General features: G+C 44.4%; 3 protein-coding genes across 3 annotated transcripts; 1 reads left to right on the top strand and 2 right to left on the bottom strand.

The window, feature by feature from the left end:
• Positions 1–6,937: 6,937 nt before the first annotated feature.
• On the bottom strand, positions 6,938–11,425 carry snapc2 (small nuclear RNA activating complex, polypeptide 2). Its single transcript, XM_058065873.2, has 6 exons — positions 11,093–11,425; positions 10,627–10,800; positions 10,419–10,554; positions 9,959–10,345; positions 8,872–8,960; positions 6,938–8,790 (listed from the first exon to the last, which is right to left on the bottom strand). Exons 1-6 carry the CDS (start codon positions 11,306–11,308, stop codon positions 8,551–8,553), a joined length of 1,242 nt encoding a protein of 413 aa, XP_057921856.2. The 5' UTR covers positions 11,309–11,425; the 3' UTR covers positions 6,938–8,550.
• Positions 11,404–16,042, top strand: oxa1l (OXA1L mitochondrial inner membrane protein). Its single transcript, XM_058067405.2, has 11 exons — positions 11,404–11,572; positions 12,312–12,449; positions 12,524–12,640; positions 12,711–12,987; positions 13,066–13,209; positions 13,285–13,370; positions 13,571–13,735; positions 13,812–13,916; positions 13,994–14,156; positions 14,229–14,309; positions 15,676–16,042. Exons 1-11 carry the CDS (start codon positions 11,465–11,467, stop codon positions 15,786–15,788), a joined length of 1,497 nt encoding a protein of 498 aa, XP_057923388.2. The 5' UTR covers positions 11,404–11,464; the 3' UTR covers positions 15,789–16,042.
• Positions 15,827–23,739, bottom strand: slc7a7 (solute carrier family 7 member 7). The gene is made up of 11 exons (XM_058067406.2): positions 23,543–23,739; positions 23,252–23,409; positions 21,242–21,848; positions 18,890–19,015; positions 18,674–18,818; positions 17,342–17,465; positions 17,167–17,270; positions 16,986–17,082; positions 16,758–16,907; positions 16,490–16,673; positions 15,827–16,412 (listed from the first exon to the last, which is right to left on the bottom strand). The coding sequence occupies exons 3-11, from the start codon at positions 21,732–21,734 to the stop codon at positions 16,339–16,341; spliced, it is 1,497 nt and encodes a 498-aa protein (XP_057923389.2). The 5' UTR covers positions 21,735–21,848; positions 23,252–23,409; positions 23,543–23,739; the 3' UTR covers positions 15,827–16,338.
• Between the last annotated feature and the right edge of the window lie 709 nt (positions 23,740–24,448).

The following is a 24,448-nucleotide window of genomic DNA, read 5'->3' as shown; positions in this document are numbered from 1 at the left end:
GTCTCACCAGGTTGAGAGGTCTCTGGTGTTCCTGTGTTAATATCAACAGTTGTTTCAGGGTGTCCAGTTGTCTCACCAACCTCAGGTGTTACTGTACTTTCTGGATTAGTTGTTTCTGGGACAATGGTGGTCTCACCAGGTTGAGAGGTCTCTGGTGTTCCTGTGTTAATGTCAACAGTTGTTTCAGGGTGTCCAGTTGTCTCACCAACCTCAGGTGTTACTGTACTTTCTGGATTAGTTGTTTCTGGGACAATGGTGGTCTCGGCAGGTTCAGAGGTTCCCGGTGTTCCTGTGTTAATATCAACAGTTGTTTCAGGGTGTCCAGTTGTCTCACCAACCTCAGGTGTTACTGTACTTTCAGGATTAGTTGTTTCTGGGACAATGGTGGTCTCGGCAGGTTCAGAGGTTCCCGGTGTTCCTGTGTTAATATCAACAGTCGTTTCAGGGTGTCCAGTTGTCTCACCAACCTCAGGTGTTACTGTACTTTCTGGATTAGTTGTTTCTGGGACATTGGTGGTCTCACCAGGTTGAGAGGTCTCTGGTGTTCCTGTGTCAACAGTTGTTTCAGGGTGTCCAGTTGTCTCACCAACCTCAGGTGTTACTGTACTTTCTGGATTAGTTGTTTCTGGGACAATGGTGGTCTCAGCAGGTTTAGAGGTTTCCGGTGTTCCTGTGTTAATATCAACAGTCGTTTCAGGGTGTCCAGTTGTCTCACCAACCTCAGGTGTGACTGTACTTTCTGGATTAGTTGTTTCTGGGACAATGGTGGTCTCAACAGGTTCAGAGGTTTCCGGTGTTCCTGTGTTAAGGTCAACAGTCGTTTCAGGGAGTCCTGTTGTCTCACCGACCTCAGGTGTGACTGTACTTTCTGGATTAGTTGTTTCTGGGACAATGGTGGTCTCAACAGGTTCAGAGGTTTCCGGTGTTCCTGTGTTAAGGTCAACAGTCGTTTCAGGGAGTCCTGTTGTCTCACCGACCTCAGGTGTGACTGTACTGTCTGGATTGGTGGTTTCTGGGACATTGGTGGTCTCAGCAGGTTCAGATGTCTCTGGTGTTCCTGTGTTAATATCAACAGTCGTTTCAGGGTGTTCTGTTGTCTCACCGACCTCAGGTGTTACCGTACTTTCTGGATTGGTGGTTTCTGGGACATTGGTGGTCTCAGCAGGTTCAGATGTCTCTGGTGTTCCTGTGTTAATATCAACAGTCGTTTCAGGAAGTCCTGTTGTCTCACCAACCTCAGGTGTGACTGTACTTTCTGGATTAGTTGTTTCTGGGACATTGGTGGTCTCAACAGGTTCAGATGTCTCTGGTGTTCCTGTGTTAATATCAACAGTCGTTTCAGGAAGTCCAGTTGTCTCACCGACCTCAGGTGTTACTGTACTTTCTGGATTAGTTGTTTCTGGGACAATGGTGGTCTCAGCAGGTTTAGAGGTTTCCGGTGTTCCTGTGTTAATATCAACAGTCGTTTCAGGGAGTCCTGTTGTCTCACCGACCTCAGGTGTGACTGTACTTTCTGGATTAGTTGTTTCTGGGACAATGGTGGTCTCAACAGGTTCAGAGGTTTCCGGTGTTCCTGTGTTAAGGTCAACAGTCGTTTCAGGGAGTCCTGTTGTCTCACCAACCTCAGGTGTGACTGTACTGTCTGGATTGGTGGTTTCTGGGACATTGGTGGTCTCAGCAGGTTCAGATGTCTCTGGTGTTCCTGTGTTAATATCAACAGTCGTTTCAGGGTGTTCTGTTGTCTCACCGACCTCAGGTGTTACTGTACTTTCTGGATTGGTGGTTTCAGGGAGATTGGTGGTCTCAGCAGGTTCAGAGGTTTCTGGTGTTCCTGTGTTAATATCAACAGTCGTTTCAGGAAGTCCTGTTGTCTCACCGACCTCAGGTGTGACTGTACTTTCTGGATTAGTTGTTTCTGGGACATTGGTGGTCTCAGCAGGTTCAGAGGTTTCCGGTGTTCCTGTGTTAATATCAACAGTCGTTTCAGGAAGTCCTGTTGTCTCACCGACCTCAGGTGTTACTGTACTTTCTGGATTGGTGGTTTCAGGGAGATTGGTGGTCCCAGCAGGTTCAGATGTCTCTGGTGTTCCTGTGTTAATATCAACAGTCGTTTCAGGAAGTCCTGTTGTCTCACCGACCTCAGGTGTGACTGTACTTTCTGGATTAGTTGTTTCTGGGACATTGGTGGTCTCAGCAGGTTCAGAGGTTTCCGGTGTTCCTGTGTTAATATCAACAGTCGTTTCAGGAAGTCCTGTTGTCTCACCGACCTCAGGTGTTACTGTACTTTCTGGATTGGTGGTTTCAGGGAGATTGGTGGTCCCAGCAGGTTCAGATGTCTCTGGTGTTCCTGTGTTAATATCAACAGTCGTTTCAGGAAGTCCTGTTGTCTCACCGACCTCAGGTGTTACTGTACTTTCTGGATTAGTTGTTTCTGGGACAATGGTGGTCTCAACAGGTTCAGATGTCTCTGGTGTTCCTGTGTTAATATCAACAGTCGTTTCAGGAAGTCCTGTTGTCTCACCGACCTCAGGTGTGACTGTACTTTCTGGATTAGTTGTTTCTGGGACGTTGGTGGTCTCAGCAGGTTCAGAGGTTTCTGGTGTTCCTGTGTTAATAGCAACAGTTGTTTCAGGGAGTCCAGTTGTCTCACCGACCTCAGGTGTTACTGTACTTTCTGGGTTGGTGGTTTCGGGGATATTCGTGGTCTCAGCAGGTTCAGAGGTCTCTGGTGTTCCTGTGTTAAGGTCAACAGTTGTTTCAGGGAGTCCAGTTGTCTCACCAACCTCAGGTGTCACCGTACTTTCTGGATTGGTGGTTTCGGGGATATTCGTGGTCTCAGCAGGTTCAGAGGTCTCTGGTGTTCCTGTATTAATATCAACGGTCGTTTCAGGAAGTCCTGTTGTCTCACCAACCTCCGGTGTTACTGTACTTTCTGGATTGGTGGTTTCGGGGATATTGGTGGTCTCAGCAGGTTCAGAGGTCTCTGGTGTTCCTGTGTTAAGGTCAACAGTTGTTTCAGGGAGTCCAGTTGTCTCACCGACCTCAGGTGTTACTGTACTTTCTGGGTTGGTGGTTTCGGGGATATTCGTGGTCTCAGCAGGTTCAGAGGTCTCTGGTGTTCCTGTATTAATATCAACGGTCGTTTCAGGAAGTCCTGTTGTCTCACCAACCTCCGGTGTTACTGTACTTTCTGGATTGGTGGTTTCGGGGATATTGGTGGTCTCAGCAGGTTCAGAGGTCTCTGGTGTTCCTGTGTTAAGGTCAACAGTTGTTTCAGGGAGTCCAGTTGTCTCACCAACCTCAGGTGTCACCGTACTTTCTGGATTGGTGGTTTCTGGGACATCAGTGGTTTCAGCAGGATCAGAGGTCTCTGGGGTTCCTGTGTTAATATCATTGGTTGCGTCAGGGAGTCCAGTTGTCTCACCAACCTCAGGTGTCACCGTACTTTCTGGATTGGCGGTTTCTGGGACATTAGTGGTTTCAGCAGGATCAGAGGTCTCTGGGGTTCCTGTGTTGATATCAGCTGTCGCTTCAGGGTGTCCAGTTGTCCCACCGACCTCAGATGTTACCGTACTTTCTGGATTGGTGATTTCTGGGACATCAGTGGTCTCAGCAGGATCAGAGGTCTCTGGGGTTCCTGTGTTAATATCATTGGTTGCTTCAGGGAGTCCAGTTGTCTCACCAACCTCATGTGTCACCGTACTTTCTGGATTGGTGGTTTCTGGGACATTAGTGGTTTCAGCAGGATCAGAGGTCTCTGGGGTTCCTGTGTTAATATCAGCTGTCGCTTCAGGGTGTCCAGTTGTCCCACCGACCTCAGATGTTACCGTACTTTCTGGATTGGTGATTTCTGGGACATCAGTGGTCTCAGCTGGATCAGAGGTTTCAGGTGTTCCTGTGTTAATATCATCGGTCGCTTCAGGAAGGCCAGTTGTCTCACCATCCTCAGGTGTTACCGTACTTTCTAGAGTTGTGATTTTTTCTGGATTGGTGGTTTTTGGGACATCGGTGGTCTCAGCAGCGTCAGGACCTAGAAGCAGAACACAGCTGTGGATTTTGGAGGCTGAAGTATTGCATAACTTGGTATTCATGGTATGCATGGCGAAGGAGTGGTTAGCGCGCAGGCCTCACAGCAAGGAGACCCGAGTTCAATTCCCCCCCTCTGCAATCTCAGTGTGGAGTTTGCATGTTCTCCCCGTGCATGAGTGGGTTTTCTCCGAGTACTCCGGTTTCCTCCCACATTCTAAAAACATGCTAGGTTAATTGTTGACTCCAAATTATCCATAGGTATGAATGTGAGTGTGAATGGTTGTTTGTCTATATGTGCCCTGTGATTGCTGGGATAGGCTCCAACACCCCCGCGACCCTTGTGAGGATAAGCGGTAGAAAATGAATGAATGAAGATTTGATTTTGGTCCTTGTCAGTACTTCAACAAAAAGTGGCAACTGTTTGAGATCCTCCTCGTAGGAACTTTGACCCACTAATCTGTGGGAGTGTTGGAAAGACAAAATAATGGAACTTTTCCATGCTGATAAACCAACGCTTCCTGAATGGGATGTGGTCTATAAAAGGGTGATTTGAAGGTTTCCATACTGAAAACCTTCATATGGTATTGGATAAACCAAAATAAACATTTTAATAGGCTGGTTGGCTCTTGATGGGTCCACATCATAGAAATTATGGGATTCAAACAGGACAGGGAGTGTCCGTAAGAGGCAAAGATCAACTCTTTGTCACATGCTGTCTAGTTTATTTTTTCTTTGAATGTCTCGAAAAATTACATTTCCATTATATAAATATCCTATCTTCAACTTCATTATTCATTAATTTTTATGTTGTATGTAAGTGTTGGCCACAGTGACTTATGATCAACTTTTCAGCTTTAAAGGAATAACTCAGAATTGATTGATAAATAATAAGTATTGTGTGTGATTTAACCAAATTTAGAGCAAAACGCGCCTCTATAATAAATCTAACCATGATAGGATCACAATAGAGACATAAAAAAGAAAATATTCCTGTGGTTATAGTGATTTTGATTAGTCTTTCCTGGACTGGTAAATAGACTTAGGATATGATTATGATATAATTTTGAAAGGAACGGTATTTATTTAACAGGGACAGGCACACTATATACATTTTACAATAGGTGGTGCTCCTTTTTATCAACACTAATACATTCATTTCAAATGACAGAACTTTATAACATTACATACATTTAACTTCTATAGAATTCGGCAATTGTGTGTTTGAATACACTTATGCGGACTTAAGATTGTCTTCAGGTCTTCGCCGTGCATAAAAACTGATTTTTCATATCAGATGGCATTGGACGTTGCTCCATTCTTTGTACAAATTTATTCCATATGACAATTCCACAATACAAGAACAACAAGTGTGGACTTACCATTGGCAGAACACAGGCCGACGACAAGAGCAGTTATGATGAGGATGTATGAAGCTGACGCCATGAGCGCATTACATCCCAATCACCTGTGATGAATGACACAAATCCAGATGTTTGATGACCGATGTGAGCGCCACTGACTCGGGGTAAGAGATTGTCTGCTTTCTCCACCCCCCCCCACCCAGAGTAAAGGTGTGGAAAAAACAACGTCACTGATAACAGACCTGACGACGATAAGAAGCAGGATGTACGTATACACGAAGGGCTTTGAACTATGCCCTCGCTCACCTGGACAGCATATCAGCCAGGTGGTAAAAAAAAAAAAAAAATCCAAGCAACAGTCAACAATGTATTTCAATCTTATGTTGAAGATACCGCAGATGCCAAAATGTGGCCATTTTAGATTTAAACACATTTATAGCATTCAATGTTATCAGGTTATATGTATTAACCACACTGTGAGGCCTGTTGTTAAAAAAATGCTAATGGTTTAGTTCAGCTAAACCATTAGCAACACTACCAACCATTTTTTCCGTTTTTTTTTACATACTGGACACAATGATTGGGTTTACCTTTATTTTATTTATTTTTTTCATTTGTTTATATATACTGTAGTGCAGGGATCTCAAACTCAATTTACCTGGGGGCCACCGGAGCTAGGTTCTGGGTGTAGCCGGGCCGCATCATTTTTTTCAAAAAATAAAAATAAAAAAACGCATTTATTAAAAACTGGAAAAAAAAATCAATAAAAAAAAATATCTTCAATGCTTTTGCTTCTGCTATACCCTACACTTTTTCAGTACTTTGGTTCCGGTTTTCCACACCAAAATATCTGATAAAACATTCCACTGTTCTCAAATATCTTAATTCTTATTTTTCTATACACAAAATAAGATAAAAATAAATAAATAAACAAATTAAGAATAAAGACAATAAATCAATAAATCAGTAATAAATAAGTAAAATAATAATAAAACAGCAAATAAGAAAAACGTAAGAAACCACATACAGTTGGTAGAGAAATTATATTTTTCAGATTCAAATGTACAGTATTAACAGTTATTTAACCTTTAACGAAACTTAATAATTTTACCCAATTAGCAAGTTAGCATCGTTAGCGTCGTAACTTTAACAACATGTTTATCTTGACATGTATTTTCCGTTTTATTCCAAATCATTTCCTGCATTTATTTGTAACCAGCGTCATAAGCCTTTAGCTTCTTTGCTAATCCAAAGCAAAACAGGGCGGGGTAACAGGGTAGGGTAACAGTATGGGCGGGGCAAAATCATGTGTCCGGTGTGCACACAGCATTAAGCTGTCATTTCAACATTAAACTTTGGTATCAAGGTGGGGGCCTCAAACTCGCATCTCGCGGGCCGCATTTGGCCCACGGGCCGCAAGTTTGAGACCGCTGCTGTAGTGTGTGTGTGTATACGTATACTGTATTTAAGACAAAGCATTATGCATTATTAGTATCAACTTTACACTTGCCTTTTTGCTCCATGTTTCCATTTTTGCTCTTGCTTTCATAAATAAAAATGAACCCGAATGTGACATCAGCAGCTGAATCACCATCTGGTTTTTTTTCTGTCACTTCGTCATGGCAAAAAGTTTCAAAAGGCGCTTGTCATAAAGCAGTAAAACTATTGCACACGTCACCTCGGGCCTTTGGTGTTAATATAAACAAGCACTCCCATTTAATTGCACTTAGCTCCCTTCTTCCTTATTGACATCAAGGAATGTACAGTTAAAATAAGATTACTGATTACAGATGTAATTGAATGTAACAGAGTGTAGTACGCGATGGAGGAGAAAGTCCACCATGATGGTGAGCAAGGGTAGGCGAACAATATAATATACAGTATAAAATAAATGTTATTTTCTGAACACAATGAATGTATATGTACTATATCACAATCTGACATAGTACTTTTGGAGCTTGTGACATTCTGTAAATATCCTGCGTCCGATGATGTCTGAAGGTGCATTGACAAATGGATTAGCGGCTGTCATTGCTTTGACTGAATGTTGGCTTGTACTGAGAGCATTTGCGAATTTGTAATGGTGACCCGTGTTTTTCACTCCTTTTGGTGACATAGATGTCTTTCACTATATGTCACTAGATGACCTGCCCATCTCTAGGAAAAACTTCCTCTGGGAAAGTAACCTTGAAGAGAACCAAGGCTCTGTGGGGCGGCCGTCTGTCTCAACCGATTGGGTTAAGATATGAAAATAGAGTAAAGATGGTGGATTGAGCCAGAAGTCTTCATCCAAGGAACATCAGTGTATCAGGAGGTCAGCAAAGAGGTAGGTTTTGAGTATATTTTTAAATAAAGAGTATTTGAGTCGAGAAGATGGTTCCATAACAGAGGAGCCTCATAACTAAAGGATTCAAAATTCAAAATTCTAGGGAGTGGCAAATAATTGAAAATTCTAGGAGAACAGTGTTCTACCGGCTCTTTAAGATAAATCGTTACCTGACCATGTAGTACTTTATATGCAAGAATTAGGGTTTTAATCTCAATTCTATATTTGACACGTAATCAGTGCATGGGCTAACAGGGGTAAGCGTCTGTGTTCAGAGGACACACGTACAATGCAATGTTTCTGGGTTCTGCTCACCATCATGGCGGCCAAACTGATGTAAGCAATCCTTAGGCATACTACGGATGTGGATGCCGAGTCACCTGTTTGGACTCTCAAGTCCCTTGTCTGGAATCTTGTCATAGAGTGTCGTAACATATCTTAATTCCCAATCACAGATTCACTCCCTATTTAAACTTTGACCTTGAATTGCTCAACATGGAGCTGAAAATAGAAACACGGTCTCGGAACAGTAGATTAGTCTTGATTGTAAATGAGTTATTGCACACTATAAAAAATGTCATATTTAAAGCATACACGTTTTGACATCAGATTAAACCTTTCGTCAGCTACTCTCTGCTAATAATATATTGGTACCTGTTTTTGTAATGTTGTTTTTGTAATGTATAATTCATATGTACAGTGTGATAATGTGTGCCGCTAATGATTTATTATGATTTATTTCCACAAAATTAAAAGTAAGCAAAACAAAACGTTAAACGACAGAATGTGAGCATGTGATATGACATGATTGTCAAAGCAACACATGACCTCAACCTACATGCGCTTTAACAAGTCCAGTGGAACCATGAAAGGGTTGAGGGGAGGGCAGCGTCCAATCGGCTTCGGGTCTTTCATTCGGCCGCTGCCACCTGATTTGACCTCATTTGTGCTCGAATTCCCGCTGCTCTCCTGCCGAGGCTCCGTCTGCTCGCATTCTGGCAGGCTTGTCTTTAGTTGTTGCAAAATGTCTTTGGCCGTGTTTGAGTCGGCAGGTCGTGAGAGGGTCTGGTATTCCTGATGAGATGGAGAAGCAGCGCCGTAGACTTACAATCACTCTCTGGAGGACATCTGCTTACGTGTCAGAAGCGGCCGTACCTGGATGAGGTGACGTTGCAGTTTGTTGCAGTTCAGACGGAGGAGTTCCTCCGGGAGGGACATCAGAAGGTCCAGGACGATGGCGCTCTCTGAGGGACACGAGACAATGACACGTGTGGTGTGATTCATTCAAATGAGACTCTATGTCTTGAGCTTTATGCAATTTTATGAAAATATGTGCCTTATTCGGGCGGCACGGCGGTCTAGTGGTTAGCGCGCAGACCTTACAGCTAGGAGACCAGGGTTCAATTCCACCCTTGGCCATCTCTGTGTGGAGTGTGCATGTTCTCCCTCACACTGACTCCCTACTTTCTAACCACATTATAATCTGGACATATAATACATATATTTTATATTCATATATTATCATTTTTATGTCATTTAATAATTCTAGCACATTAAATGAATTCATTTTTTAAATAAATGTGTGTGTCTCGAGACTTTGAAAACCTTTGTGTGCCTAAAGCCTGGACATATACATAATGCAGAAATAAGGTGAATTAATCATTTAATTTATTTATTTTTTTTAAATATATCATGTAAAAATTGTTTTTTAAATTATTATTAAAATTATTTAATTTTTATGAATAAAAAGTATAGGCTGCGGGGTATACCCTGGACTGGTCGCCAGCCAATCACAGGGCACATATAGACAAACATATATTAATATGTTGAAAAATATTTTTTAAATGATCACAATTACTTAATTTTTAAGAATAAAAAGTATAGGAAGTATAGGAAACTCGGCCAGTTTGCATGTTCTCCCCGTGCATGCGTGGGTTTTCTCCGGGTACTCCGGTTTCCTCCCACATTCCAAAAACATGCTAGGTTAATTGTTGACTCCAAATTGTCCATAGGTATGAATGTGAGTGTGAATGGTTGTTTGTCTATATGTGCCCTGTGATTAGCTGGCCACCAGTCCAGGGTGTAAAAGCCCCGCCTCTCACCCAAAGACAGCTGGGATAGGCTCCAGCACCCCCCGCGACCCTTGTGAGGAAATAGCGGTAGAAAATGAATGAATGAATGAATGTGCCTTATGCGTAACAATGCAATGCAACCAAACCTGGGTATGTACTCATGTACTCACCCATGGCCGTGAGCTCATACTTGTTATCCGGCTTGTGGACGGCGCTCAAGTAGTTGTAGATTCTCTCAAAGTCCACCACACCCTGAACGCCCAGCGCCCCGGGAGAGTTTTCGGCGACGTTCTTGCCGGTGTTTACCACAATAGCATTCCCGTGCTGTGAGAGTGAGGCACTTGTGGTAGGAGAAGAACCCGGAGAGCGAGCCTGGGAAGGGCTGGGACTTGCAACAGAAGCAGGTGAAACCGCAGGATGAGTGTTGGCGGTGTGGGTGGGGCTTCTTGGCTCCTGGACTGTCTGTTGGCAAGAGGATGTGGTTGCTATGGGCGGAACCGGCTTTAGACTTTCGGCTGCAGACACGGTTGCTGGTGGATTCTTGACCACCACCTGGGCTGCAGTGGACAAACAAAAATACATGAAGATGACATTTTTAGCATCAGACTTTCAGTAAAGACGGGTTCACACCTCTGACAGGTGCAGGCATGGGTCTTAAAGGGACAGTCCGGCCAACAAGTTGATGATCAGTGTGCAAAGACGTGTGAAGCTGAGGTGGGTCACAGTTCTGGAGGCTGCGAGGTTCTGTGGACGCTACAGTCAACATCTGAGGGGAAGAAATTCATAAGTAAAAAGTCAAAAGTAAATCAAAGTAAAGAAAGCCGTCTAATTGCCATACCTGAGAGAAAGCGGCGGAAATGGTCTCATCGTGGCTTCTGCTCACAGCGAAGGCCAAGCGGGACCACATGTCGATGGGCGCTTCCGCCTTCTTCTCTGCCAACATCTGCATTTTCATCTGGAAGCTGGCACTAGAAATTACTTTGTTCTGAAGACACTCCACCACAGACTGGATCTACAAAAGGACAAGTTCACCTCGAGACATAAATCACAAAAGGTGTCGTGGAAAACATTTAATTACGAAGATGATGGGTAAATATTATCAGAAATTACATTTTAGGCAAGACAACAAAATGGAACGTATGCGCACCAACTAGTTTCTACAGGGACAAAATAACCTGTGGCACACCTGCGCCCAACAAACGGTTGTCTTACGTATGTGAGGGGATATTCATGTTATGACAAAATGTCGGTTGGGAACACATAGTCTTACACGAAAAAAAGATAACTGAAACTAGAAACTGTACCTCAGATACGGAGCGAGAAGGCACACCCTTGTTGAGCACAGAGAAGTCTATGTTTGTTAGTACCCCGCCGTCATGTCTGAGTTTCCTTAGAGCGTCCAAAAGCATCATCTTCTCCTTCCGTGACCAAGTGCAGGCTCGTTTCCTTGCACTTTGCGTCCCTGGCTGGGCGGGAAGATTGCGATTAGGTTTGTTACGTGCGCGAGGAGGAGGCTTCATGTTGAGTTCAAGAGAATCGCTTCAAATTCCTCTATGCTCCATTAAAGAATGAAAATAACGTATAGTTTCTGCTGCACATCCTTCCAATCGACTCACTTCCGGTTTGAGGCACCTCACCTCTCTTCCGTGTTTCGCATTACGTCACTTCCTGTCAAGATGGCTGCCATCAGGAGCGGGTTGACTCCGGGTAGCTTAGCAAGATGTTTTCTCAGACAGAGTGGACAACAGCGAGGCGGCAGTCATCCCCTTCCACACATTTGCCACGTATGTATTTTTTTATTACTGTTTCATAAATAATTATTGAACTCCTAAAGCCGTAGACACACTGAGCGAGTTTATGGAGCTAAACTGCTATCCGGCTGCCATCTCCGCTGCGCAGTTCGTAGTCCATGTGTGACTTTGACAGCAACGTCCTATGCATAAAACAACACTTTCCATCACTTTGTCATATTGAGCTGCTTCATAAAAGTGTTTGATACGCACATATGAATATACATTGGTATGTGTTTTTTTGCAAATTCGGAGATGCATTATGTCAAAATTCATATGATCACTTTTGGAAATACCCTCTTATGAATTAATGTTTTATATTTATTTCTATATATATTATATTTATATATATCGTCGATATGCAAACAAACAAATGCATGTTTTGCAGTGATATTGCTGTCATAAGTCACGATGACCACCAGGGGGCAGGAAATACCGCGACTCCAGTTAGTCAGTGCACTATATGCACCTTCGGTCACAATTTTGAGACCAGTTGAAAAATTGCAATAATTTACATTTTGCACTGTTGGATCTTTGAGATAAAGTATACAATTTTGAGTAAGCAATTATGTAAAAAAAAAAAAAAGTCAAGTGGTGGACACAAAAAATATCTGGAGGATCCAAATCGACGGTTCTCAGGTTGTTATTAGTGCCAAGCTTATCAGTCGGTTGCTACAGCAACCACTATATGTTGTGTATATACCATGAATATGCTTATTCTTCCACCAAACAGCGCTTGCCACAAAGGTCCCATCTGCACACCGTGTTTGACTTCAACAGTGTGGCCACCAGCACGTCCCTACTGGGCCGGCGATGCCACGAAAGGCTTCTTTGTGTGAAGGCTGTGGGGGTCCGGCACAGCAGTTCCCAGGTGACTTCACATACTAACTCACTCCAGTCACCAGGGAGTTCAGTTTATGTGAAAGTTTTTTTTCCCCTACCCAGTTCCCAAATGATGGCACCGGTGTGGCTGTTTCTCAGGGAGGCCCACTAGTGGCATCCTCCCCTCCCTCCTTCCCCGCTGAAACCGCCCCTGTCCTTCCTCAAGCAATTCCTGAACAGGTGATGGAGATGACATCTGAAGTATGAGAAATCACCTCAAACCTCACTTGCGTGTCACTGATATTTTCAGATCACGCTCCAACCCGTGTCCGTGTCCACGGCACATGACCTGGCACCTTCACCGCTCCTGGAGTCTGTTCAACCCACCCCGGTTTTGACACAAGCCACATTAGAGCCTGGAATTGATGTGGCACCGGCCGCCGCGGAGGTCCTGCAGGCTGTGACGACAGAGGTCCGCTTAACAGAGCTGGGACTGGGTGGCCACACTCCTGTGGGTTTGATTCAGAACTTGTTGGAGTTCATGCACATTGATCTGGGTCTACCCTGGTGGGGAGCCATTGTTGTAGGTAAGTGACATACATAGCAATACACATACGGTATTGTGGCTGTCTTGACCGTGCTTGTTAACTCTCGTCGTCCTCAAGGAACGGTCGTGGCTCGGCTCATCGTGTTTCCAGTCATCGTCAAGGGCCAGCGGGAGGCAGCCAAACTCAACAATGTCATGCCAGAGATGACCAAGCTCACCACCAGGATGACGGAAGCCAAACAAAGCGGAAACAAATTTGAATGTAAGCGTTTGTTACAGAGTAGAGGAGCGTCCATTCACATGCTGTCATTCACATGTCGTCATTTATGTTTGTCAGTCGCCAAAGCCTACACGGACCTGACCTTGTTCCAGAAGAAGCATGACGTCAACCCCATGCGTGGCTTCCTGGTTCCTCTGGCGCAGGTTAGTTTTGCAGCACCTACATGTTGTAGTAGTAGTTTGTAGTCCAGTACATTGATGGTCACTAAATAATACCTTCATTAATGATGTGTATAAAGTCGTACCTCTATTGGACTGCATGTATGACATGTACATTGTCCGACGATCAAAAATGAAGTGTGTACACGCCCTCAGTCAGCTCCTGACTTTTGTCCTCTCTGAAGGCACCCATCTTCATTTCCTTCTTCATCGCGCTGAGGAAGATGTCCTACCTGCCGGTGCCCAGCATGCAGACTGGGGGCACGTTGTGGTTCATGGATCTGACGGCAGCAGATCCCTTCTACATCCTGCCTTTAGCCGTCACTGGAACCATGTTCTTCATTCTGGAGGTCATCTCTCATTCCATGTGAGCATTTGATGGTTATGGAAATTCACCTAAAAAATCAACATAAATGTTGCTGTTAGCTGGGTGCTGAATCCGGTGTGGACAACCCCAACCTGCGTGCCATGAAGACCGTGTTCCGGATCATGCCCTTCGTCATCCTCCCACTCACCATCAACTTCCCGACAGTCAGTCTTGTCTCCGTTTTCTTTCTTCATCCTTGCACTTGAAGATGAAGATCCTAATCCGTCTGTTGTGTTCCTAGGCTGTGTTCACCTACTGGCTAACCTCCAACTGCTTCTCCCTGGCTCAAGTGGCCCTGCTCAGACACCCGCTCGTCCGAGACAAGCTGATGATCCCAGAGCGGATCAAACACCCGCCCTCGGCCCTGCCACAGAACGACGGCTTCCTCGCCAGCATGAAGAAAGGTCAGTGATCCAAACATCTCACCGAGCTGCTCCTCAAGTGACTTATTAATGTGTGCCTGTGTACCTCCCCAGGATGGAAGGACGCACAGTTGGCCCAGCAGCTGGAAGAGCGGGAAAGACGCATCAAAAATCATTTGGACCTCGCTGCCAAAGGTACTTTTTATTTTGCTCTTCGGTTGCTATTAGCATCGTTTGAGAGAGTTAGCTAAATAACAAGTTACCGCACTTGCACAGTGGAATGCACTAAATGAGTCCTTACTGTATTTTTTTTTTTTAATCACAAAACATCCTTGTTAGCAGCCTATTAGCACGTAAACAGGAGCCGTTGGTCTGCTCGATCGTTCTTTACTAACTAACATGGTGACGCTGTGCAAGTGTCTTTATGGCTGCAAAATAACCTACATTGGAGTACAAAGGAAGAGCCCACGTTTTGATTAAAAAGGCGAGAAACGCTTGAATAACTCGAGGGGCAAAGGTAACAATCAAGGTAAAAGTGACTTTAAATGCTCATTTATCCCCTTTTGTTCATCATGTATATGCTTTTAGATTTTGAACTGTTTCTTGCATACAAAACTATAACCCGATTACAGTTAAAATGTTTGACTTTCTATAACAGATTAATTGGATTAACTTCATTTGGGAAAAATGTATTAGAGTACTTTTGAGTTGGAGGCAGACCTTCTGGAATGAATTAATGACGCTAACCAAGGTTCCATATGACTGCCCACTGTGACCATCAACTGCGACTGCACTTACTTTACGACACGCACATTTTGTGTAGTGTCCGGATGTTGTTCCACCGAAGACTGGGTGCTGAAAAGTAAAGTATTCAGGAGTCTTTTGGGCTTTTTTGAATGCAAAAATCAACCTGTGTAGATATGTAATATTTAAAAAAACACACCAAGAATTTTATTATTGCCGTTATTAGCACCGACATTTCAATTTTCTTGATAACTTATGCATTTTTGTAGTTTTTTTGTTGACTTTCTGGAGATGTGCTTTTGATGCATAATGAAAGCAAAGGCACCCCGCTTTGAAACCTTTCTATTGGTTAGGGGGAAAAGACCATCATCTATCAAAGCATTAAACTCAGTTTGGTTGCATAGTGAAAAGCGAAAGGGTAAGCCAACTCTGCCATCAAGTGTGCATTTGATGCGAAGAAACATTTCATGTCACTTTGGACATGCTGGTACTACTTATTGTTGGCGCAGTACTCAAGACTAACAGCACGGGCAGCAAGCATTTCAATCATTTCTGTGCCATTTTCATCAATAGTAGGTGAGTTTTTTTCATGCTACCTGTTGATCTTTGCAGAGAACACAATTGATGTTAGAGTAATATTAGCATTCTAAGTTGTCTGTCATTTGGTATTAAGTGTAATTGTAGTGAGCTTGTGTTTTTTTTTATTTTTAGGCCACTTTTCTTCAGAAAAAAGAGCATCCAATTTGGGACTATCCCAAATTAAGTGATTTTTAAGTGAATGAAGTGACTAAGTGATTATCGGTTGTTTCTTTTCCAGGCCCACTGAGGCAGACATTTACCCACAATCCTCTGCAGCAGACACCTGCAGTAGCCGCGAAAGACAAGAACTCCTCAAGCAAAGCAAAGCCATGGAAGGACACTCTTGGATAATCTGTGTACATATTTATGCTTGTCACTGCGAAATTAAAATATAAACCTGTTTCAAATCACTTATTTTTCTTCTTTTATTTGGGACACAACACAAAGGATTAAGGTTGTTGTATCATTTTATTATAAATAATAAACTCTCGTTTTTTTTTTTTTTTCTTGGAGAGACACTAAAGAAACAAAAATAACCCCTTGTGGGACTGACTATGAACTAAATCTCTTTACTGCTTGTTGGGAATAAAACTGTGGCCAGCAGTGCTTTCTGTTTCCACTGGAAGAACTCGCCGATCATAATAATATTTTTCCTCCTGGGAAAATTAAAAAGATGTGAAGCCACTTAAAATAGCAATTAAATAGTTATCAAATACATACACTTCCGGAGAAAAGAAAAGTTGTTTTTGCAGTGCATTAATAGGTTGAGTAAAAAAAAAAAAAACATCAAAACACTTTGACCAGAGTAATGATTGAAATATTCCCAGATCATGTTCAAACCCAGCGTAGGTCTAGTGAGAAGCTTCAGCACCCTCAATGAGTTGTGGTCCAGCCTGAGGCTCTAGTCATCATGTTCCACGTCCATTTCCGTTAAAACGGAGAAGCACACCTTCTGAATGAAGACGCCAGACTTGGCTGAAAGAGACAATAGGAGGCTTAGAAACAAACAAAAATTGATGAAAATGACTAAAAGAATGTAGCGCTTTCTTTACCGATGAAGCTCCGTAACCACATGGGCCTCTTGTGGGCCGGAGTGTAGCAGCACAGGAAGTAAACCGGCACCCCGGATAGAGCAATGCCGATGCCAATCAGGGAATTGATAGTGTCGCTGTAGAGTGGCACCACCACCAGGAAGATGGTGAGGAGGCAGAAAATGATGGGGTATATCAGGCTAAGCTGTAGGATTCAAAAGTATACAGCCGTTAAAATATGGACGCTTGGTACTGGTGTGCATTTCCACATGTGTGTAACCTGCCCCACCTTCAGTGGTCTCTTCCTGTTGGGCTGCTTCCAGCGCAGGTAGAGTTGTCCCAGAATGGACAAGCCCACAAAGAACCAGTAGCTGAAACTGTAGTAGTTGATGAGCCTGAAGACGTCCTCCACACACAGGTAGATTAGCGCCATGATGCCCTGCAGCCAGAGAAGAGGGAGTGTCGTTTTGGACAAATATGTCTTCCAAAGTAATGGAAAAAAAAAAGGCACACTGACGTTGAAGAGCAGTGCGGGGATAGGGGTGTAGCGGTGGACATGGATCATGCACAGGTAGTCGGGAAGGTGTCCTTCTCTGGAGCCCACAAAGAAGAGCCTTTCCACACACACACACACACAACATGAAATAGTGATGATGCAAGCATGGACATTACAAGGATGGCCTTCTGTGTGTACTCACCTGGAGGACGCCAAGATGGAGGCATTGAGTCCTCCGAAACAGGACAGAGCCACCGCTAAGGGAATTGTCCAGTTCATTACGCCGAACACCTGATCTGCAAACGTCTACAGACCGACATGGTAGATGTTACCCAACCAGGTTACATATGATTCAGATGTAAAGTTGATGGACTCACCACAGCCACGGCATCGCTGTCTAAGATGGCGTTCATAGGCAGGATGGTGTAGTAGGCCACATTGGTTAAAATGTAGATTATCGTCACAATGGGCATGGAAATCGCGATGGCCAGTGGCAGGTTCCTGCAAAGGACCACATGGATGGACTTGGGATTAAGAAGTCACTTCATCTTCATCTAAGAACTCCAGGAAACGCATCACATGACCTTTCCTTTTTTGCTCAAACTCATAGATTTTTGCAAGTCGGATAACCACAAGTGACCAGGGTTCAATTCCACCCTCGGTCATCTCTGTGTGGAGTTTGCATGTTCTCCCCGTGCATGCGTGGGTTTTCGACAGGTACTCCAGTTTCATTCATTCATTCATTCATTCATTTTCTACCGCTTTTTTTACCCCGAGAGGCGAGGTACACCCTGGACTGGTGGCCAGCCAATCACAGGGCACATATAGACAAACAACCATTCACACTCACATTCATACCTATGGACAATTTGGGGTCGCCAATTAACCTAGCATGTTTTTGGGGCGGCACGGCGGGCGAGTGGTTAGCGCGCAGACCTCACAGCTAGGAGGTCTAGGGTTCGATTCCACCCTCGGCCATCTCTGTGTGGAGTTTGCATGTTCTCCCCGTGCATGCATGGGTTTTCTCCGGGTACTCCGGTTTCCTCCCACATTCCAAAAACATGCTAGGTTAATTGGCGACTCCAAATTGTCCATAGGTATGAATGTGAGTGTGAATGGTTGTTTGTCTATATGTGCCCTGTGATTGGCTGGCGACTAGTCCAGGGTGTACCCCGCCTCTCGCCCAGACACCCCCCCGTGACCTCTCGCCCAGACACCCCCCGTGACCCTTGTGAGGAAAAAGCGGTAGAAAATGAATGAATGTACATAAAAGTGGGCTGCACGGTACGAAAGTGGTTAGGGCGCAGGCCTCACAGCTAGGTGACCCAAGTTCGATTCCCCCCTCGGCCATCTCTGTGTGGAGTTTGCATGTTCTCCCCGCGCATGCGTGGGTTTTCGACGGGTACTCCGGTTTCCTCCCACATTCCAAAAAAAACATGCTAGGTTAATTGGAGACTCCAAATTGTCCATAGGTATGAATGTGAGTGTGAATGGTTGTTTGTCTATATGTGCCCTGTGATTGGCTGGCCACCAGTCCAGGGTGTACCCCGCCTCTCGCTTGAAGACAGCTATGATAGGCTCCAGCACCACAAGTCATGGGTGTTTCATTCATTCTGACATGCAAATGTGTCTTTGCTTCACCATCTTTGGACACCTGATCTTAAGAAACCTCAGCAGGGACACAAATAATTTTTTAAAATCATACTCACCTTTCAGGGTTCTTGATCTCCTCTGTAACGAAATTAAGTGTGTCCCACCCGGAGTAGGAGAACAAAGCCGAGTAGAGTGCCAAAGCAATACCTCCGGGGTCCTTAGATGATCCATCAAAGAGACCCTCAAAGTTCTGTGTGTGACCTAGCAAAGGAACAACATCAGTCTTCATGATGAAGAAACAATCTCATACGGAGCTTAGATAGGGTGGTCACCTTGAGCGATCTTAACGAGGCCTGTGATGATGACCGCAATGAGCGCGATGACTTTGGCGTAGGTGAAGAAGTCCTGCACCCTTGTGCCCCATTTCACATAGGCGCAGTTGACAAAGGTCAGCAAACCTGTGGGGGTAGAACGAAAAACTGGTTCTTAAAGACAACTCCAGATGGATACTACTATTAGAGATATAGTAAACAATGCCTTGCCAGATGGCATCAGTCATTAGAACATCAGTGTCTGGATGTAATACAGTATCTCTTACAATGGATTCAACATAGTCCTTGGTTTCTTTCTTATTAGTGCAAAAACAGTGACCAGATAAAGGTTTTTTGTGCCGGTCCTGAAGAGTTTTCTTCATGGTCCTGGTCTTTGATCCCCATAAGAGTATACTTTTAATGGAGGCTTTGGGATGATGGACTTCTGGATGGAATGGAGGCAGTTACACGCATCCCAGTCTTGTTCTTTACGGATCATGAAGTCAGTAGTGACATTTGCTCTGCAAGCTGCGTGCTGCTTTCAGTGTCGTGGAAGGAAGCGCCGCTGCTGACTCAAGCGGATTGTTGTTTTTCACAGCAGGAAACAGCTGAGTGCAGCACTTACAACTTTGGTAGTGTCCATGATGGATACCTCACTTTGTGACTCATTTTAATGCCGATGTCTACGACCCTGACAACCACATCCACACACGCCATGAGGACTTATCTTGCATTGTGTGCTTATCGTAAACGTGCAGATACTGAAAGCACAGGACGTACAATCATCAAGATCCCAACACTATCACCTTCCACTTCATTGACAGCTCAACCTTCATAACAAGTCCAAACCCAGCAGTGGTGGGGGGGGCGGTCAAAAACAACAAGCGTCACGCCGAGGTTGTCCAGGGAAGAGCGACGACGGAGGCGTAGCTGAACAGAAGTCGAGGCGTGGCGTGTTGACAGAGAAAGGGAAGAAGTTTAGAAGGTCGGCTTTCAGAGGACGTCACCTGGAGCCCACTCAGTCATGCTGGTGGGAACGTTTATGGTTGTCATTCCAAAGAACGTCAAATATCTTCTAAAAAATACGGCTTAATAATTTGGAAGACGGCTGCACGGCCGGTTGAGTGGTTAGCGCGCAGAACTCACAGCTAGGAGACCTGGGTTCGGTCCCACCCTCGGCTATCTCTGTGTGGTTTTCTCCGGGTACTCCGGTTTCCTCCCATATTCCAAAAAAAACATGCTAGGTTAATTGGCGACTCCAAATTGTCCATAGGTATGAATGTGAGTGTGAATGGTTGTTTGTCTATATGTGCCCTGTGATTGGCTGGCGACCAGTCCAGGGTGTAACCCTGCCTCTCGCCCGAAGACAGCTGGGATAGGTTCCAGCACCCCCCGCGGCCCTCGTGAGGAAAAAGCGGTAGAAAATGAATGAATGAATGTACATAAAAGTGGGCTGCACGGTACAAAGTGGTTAGGGCACAGGCCTCACAGCTAGGCGACACAAGTTCGACCCCCCCCCCCTTGTCCATCTCTGTGTGGAGTTTGCATGGTCTCCCTGTGCATGCGTGGGATTTCTCCGGGTACTCCAAAAACATGCTAGGTTAATTAGCGACTCCAAATTGTCCATAGGTATGAATGTGAGTGTGAATGGTTGTTTGTCTATATGTGCCCTGTGATTGGCTGGCCACCAGACAGCTGGGATAGGCTCCAGCACCCGACACGACCCTCGTGAGGATAAGCGGTAGAAAATGAATGAATTTTGATTTTGACATTCATTTAGCAGAAGCGCATCTCTTTGGTTGCCATGGCGGCAACCAAAATATCAGTTTGAAAGTAGAATTGCCACCAGTGGAAGTGCCCTTGAGCATGAACCAACAATTTAAAAAATGGCCCATCACAATTTAAACTGAGCTGAATGCTGTTTGTGGTTTTAAGCGTGACATCATCACCCCCACCTCCTTCGCCCCTCCCCCCCCCCCCCCCCCCCCCCCCACACACACAAAGATTCTCAGGTCAGAGAACAAGGACTTCAGTGTGCAGCTATCACATCTTATCACAGTGTGTGTGTGTGTGTGTGTGTGTGTGTGTGATACATGCAGACCAGCAGATGAAAGCTGTTATCCCAGAGACTTCCTGAACAAACTTTGTCTTCTTGCGCGGGGGCCTCTGCTTGGTTACCATGGTGATATCTGGCATGCAGCAACACTAAAAGGTCGGCTGTATATTCATGAGACATTTTGTGCAGTCACTCTTACCTAGCTAACGCCCCCCCCCCACACACACACACACACATACACAAAATTGAGCAAGAAGTCATGCAGACGCTTGCTGACCACGACGTGCGTCATCACGTTTCACTTCTGCTGTACTTACATATGCAGGCGGCGGCCAGCAGCCTGTTGGCCACGTACGGCGCGATGCACGTGGGGAAGATGGGCTGCACCATGTAGTTGGAGAAGGTGATCGCAATAACGGCTTGGCTGGTGGGTTCAATAATGAGCAGTGAAGTCCAGAGACGGATGAAGGCCAGGAAGCCCCCGAAGGCCTCCAGGATGTACGCGTAGGATGCACCTGACTTGGTGATGGTGGTCCCCAGCTCAGCGTAGCACAGCGCACCGAAAACGGAGAAGATGCCACCGACAGTCCACACCACCAGGGATAACCCGTAGGAGGCGCTGTGAATGAGGACGCCCTTGGGTGACACGAAGATTCCCGAGCCGATCATGTTACCCACGATCAAGCACACTCCGTTCAGGAGGGAGATCTCCTTCTTCAGCTTCATGGACTCCTCGGACTTTTCCTTCTTGATGGATGGGAGGCTACCATTGGCGGCCTCTTGTGTGGAAAGCGGACTGAAGGACGTCATTGTTTCTGTTGATGTTCTTCTTAGCAGGACAAAGTCAAACTCCTGTTCGAATTTCAGCCTGAATACGTTGTTGTCGTTGTACGTGTCCGGCTATCTGGGGCTGTATCCTGCCATCTGTGGACACAGCATCAGAGGTCATGTCAGGGATGTTGTCGTCATGGAGATGCACATGTTGCTAATGTGTTAGCACGCATTGGTATCTGTGTTTATTAACAGATGGGATGAGGCGGGGTGGGGCTAAACAAGACTTTCTCACGATTTTGACATGCCCACCTCCCCACGCATGCACCATCTAATACTGGTCACATGCTTTCCAAAGTTCCCCCCCCCCCCCCCCCCGACCCCACTGCCACCTATAAATGGAGCTTGATGATGATGACTTAGCTGTCTTCGGGCAAGAGGCGGGGTACACCCTGGACTGGTGGCCAGCCAATCACAGGGCACATATAGACAAACAACCATTCACACTCACATTCATACCTATGGACAATTTGGAGTCGCCAATTAACCTAGCATGTTTTTGGAATGTGGGAGGAAACCGGAGTACCCGGAGAAAACCCACGTATACACGGGGAGAACATGCAAACTCCACACAGAGATGCCCGAGGGTGGAATTGAACCCTTGTCTCTTGCTGTGAGGTCTGCGCGCTAACCACTCGACCGCCGTGCCGCCTTTTAAATATATTAATATGTTTAAAAATTTGTTTTTTAAATGATCAAAACTACTTAATTTTTAAGAATAAAGAGTATAGGAAGAGAAGGCTGCATAGCACACAGTCCTCACAGCTAGGAGACCAGAGTTCAATTCCACCCTCGGCCATCTCTGTGTTGAGTCTGCATGTTCTCCCCGTGCATGCGTGGGTTTTCTCCGGGTACTCCGGTTTCCTCCCACATTCCAAAAACATGCTAGGTTAATTGGTGACTCCAAATTGTCCATAGGTATAAATGTGAGTGTGAATGGTTGTTTGTCTATATGTGCCCTGTGATTGGCTGGCGACCAGTCCAGGGTGTACCCCGCCTCTCGCCCAAAGACAGCTAGCATAGGCTCCAGTACCCCCTGTGACCCTTGTGAGGATAAGCGGTAGAAAATGAATGAAGTATAGGAAAAAAATCTATTATATTATGAAAAAAATACATGATTATACAAATAACAATAATTACACCCAGAATCAAAGGTTCTTGTATGAATACAACTTTTTTGTAGATAATTGTATAAGAAATGCATTTTTGCCCGATTTTCGGACACCCTGTATTATTCTAAATGTATGTCAATATTCTTAATATATTATATCTCAATCTCAATATCTCAATATAATATTCTCTGTGTTCTACCAGTTTGACTGATTGCTTGTCCACTGATGAGGGATAATTTCAGTGATATGAACATGTGGTGCGGAGACACATTAGGAATGAATTCATCCTGAGTCCTAAAGTTGCGGTGTCAGCAATAAAGGAGCCTTAACTACAGTAGCAACAAATCATGAAAAGTTCCAGCAAAGAGGAGAAGGAAGTGTTACCTTAACCAAAGCGTCTCAGCAGCAGCACATGGACAGGAACAGGACAGTAGATTGTCTTTGCATGTGATCAAACCCGTGCCGGAGGTAAGAGTGGAGGGTGCAAGGTCCAAAAAGGTGCTGATAAGTCCACTTACTCAAGGTTAGATTCTCCTGGGTTCCTTATCAGAGAAAAATAAAGCAGTAATCAATGAAAGCCTTCCTGGAATTTAGCACTGTCAGCATTTAAGCTTTAAGACATTTTCTACGCCGTAGATCTAAAATCTACAAACTCCGCAGGCCACAAATGCTCACCTTCTCGTCCTTGTAGAAGATTTAAATAAAAATGACTCTCACTAAAGGTCACAATTGAAAAGTCAGCAGCAAGTCTTCATTGTGTTCTGTTGCTGAGCGCCATCCTCTGCAGTTTCCTCTTACGAGCTGGCCTCCTCATGCACTTCAGACTTTTTATGCACTCCACCAAAAAAAGGCGTGAACAGCTGGGTGTGTGTGTGTGTGTGTGTGTTGGGGGGGTTAAGTACAATTAACTTGTATTGTGTCTTCAGAGTGACTTTAATTAGATTATCATTTTTGATGGGTTCAATACAACACAGTTAATGTCAGTCATTATTACTATCATTAATAGTCACATGACCCCACAATGATTGTGATGGTAATTTTGCACTGAAACTGAACTAAATTCAAGGTTATTTCAATTTAATATGTCCTCAAAGGAGTAGGAATAAGAGTTTATTTAAAACCACACCATCATCTTGTCTATTACTGATAATTACACACTTATATTTGTCCTATTAATTTATTGAATTAATTTTTATTGTAATTCCAGTTCAAAACATTTGAATAAAGTGTGACATGAGCACTGATAAATAGATAAGTAATCATCCTACATATGTTTAATCCCAGTCCAATGTTGGCATCCTTCTGTTTCAATGGCTTAGGCTTCACTTTCACAATCAAAATAATAACATATGTTCATATGATGCACACAGCCCTGTCTTCCTTTCCGCTCAATTTTTATTACACTATGAGGCATTCATGTGCACCCGTAATTGTGAGCGTTAGACGCTAATTGTTTTAAATTTTCATTCTTTACCGTTAGTGTACCCCTGGGGGCACACGTTGCCAACTTTGGGAACCTCGGCTGTAAAAGAAACTGCTTATCATTATTAATAAAATATATGATTAGATATCACATTCATT

Source organism: Doryrhamphus excisus, linkage group LG2 (genome assembly GCF_037039965.1).
Source record: "Doryrhamphus excisus strain RoL-2023G ecotype Guam linkage group LG2, RoL_Dexc_Guam_v1.1, whole genome shotgun sequence".
Taxonomy (NCBI): Eukaryota; Metazoa; Chordata; class Actinopteri; order Syngnathiformes; family Syngnathidae; genus Doryrhamphus; species Doryrhamphus excisus.
This window is presented reverse-complemented; position numbering and strand designations above follow the sequence as displayed.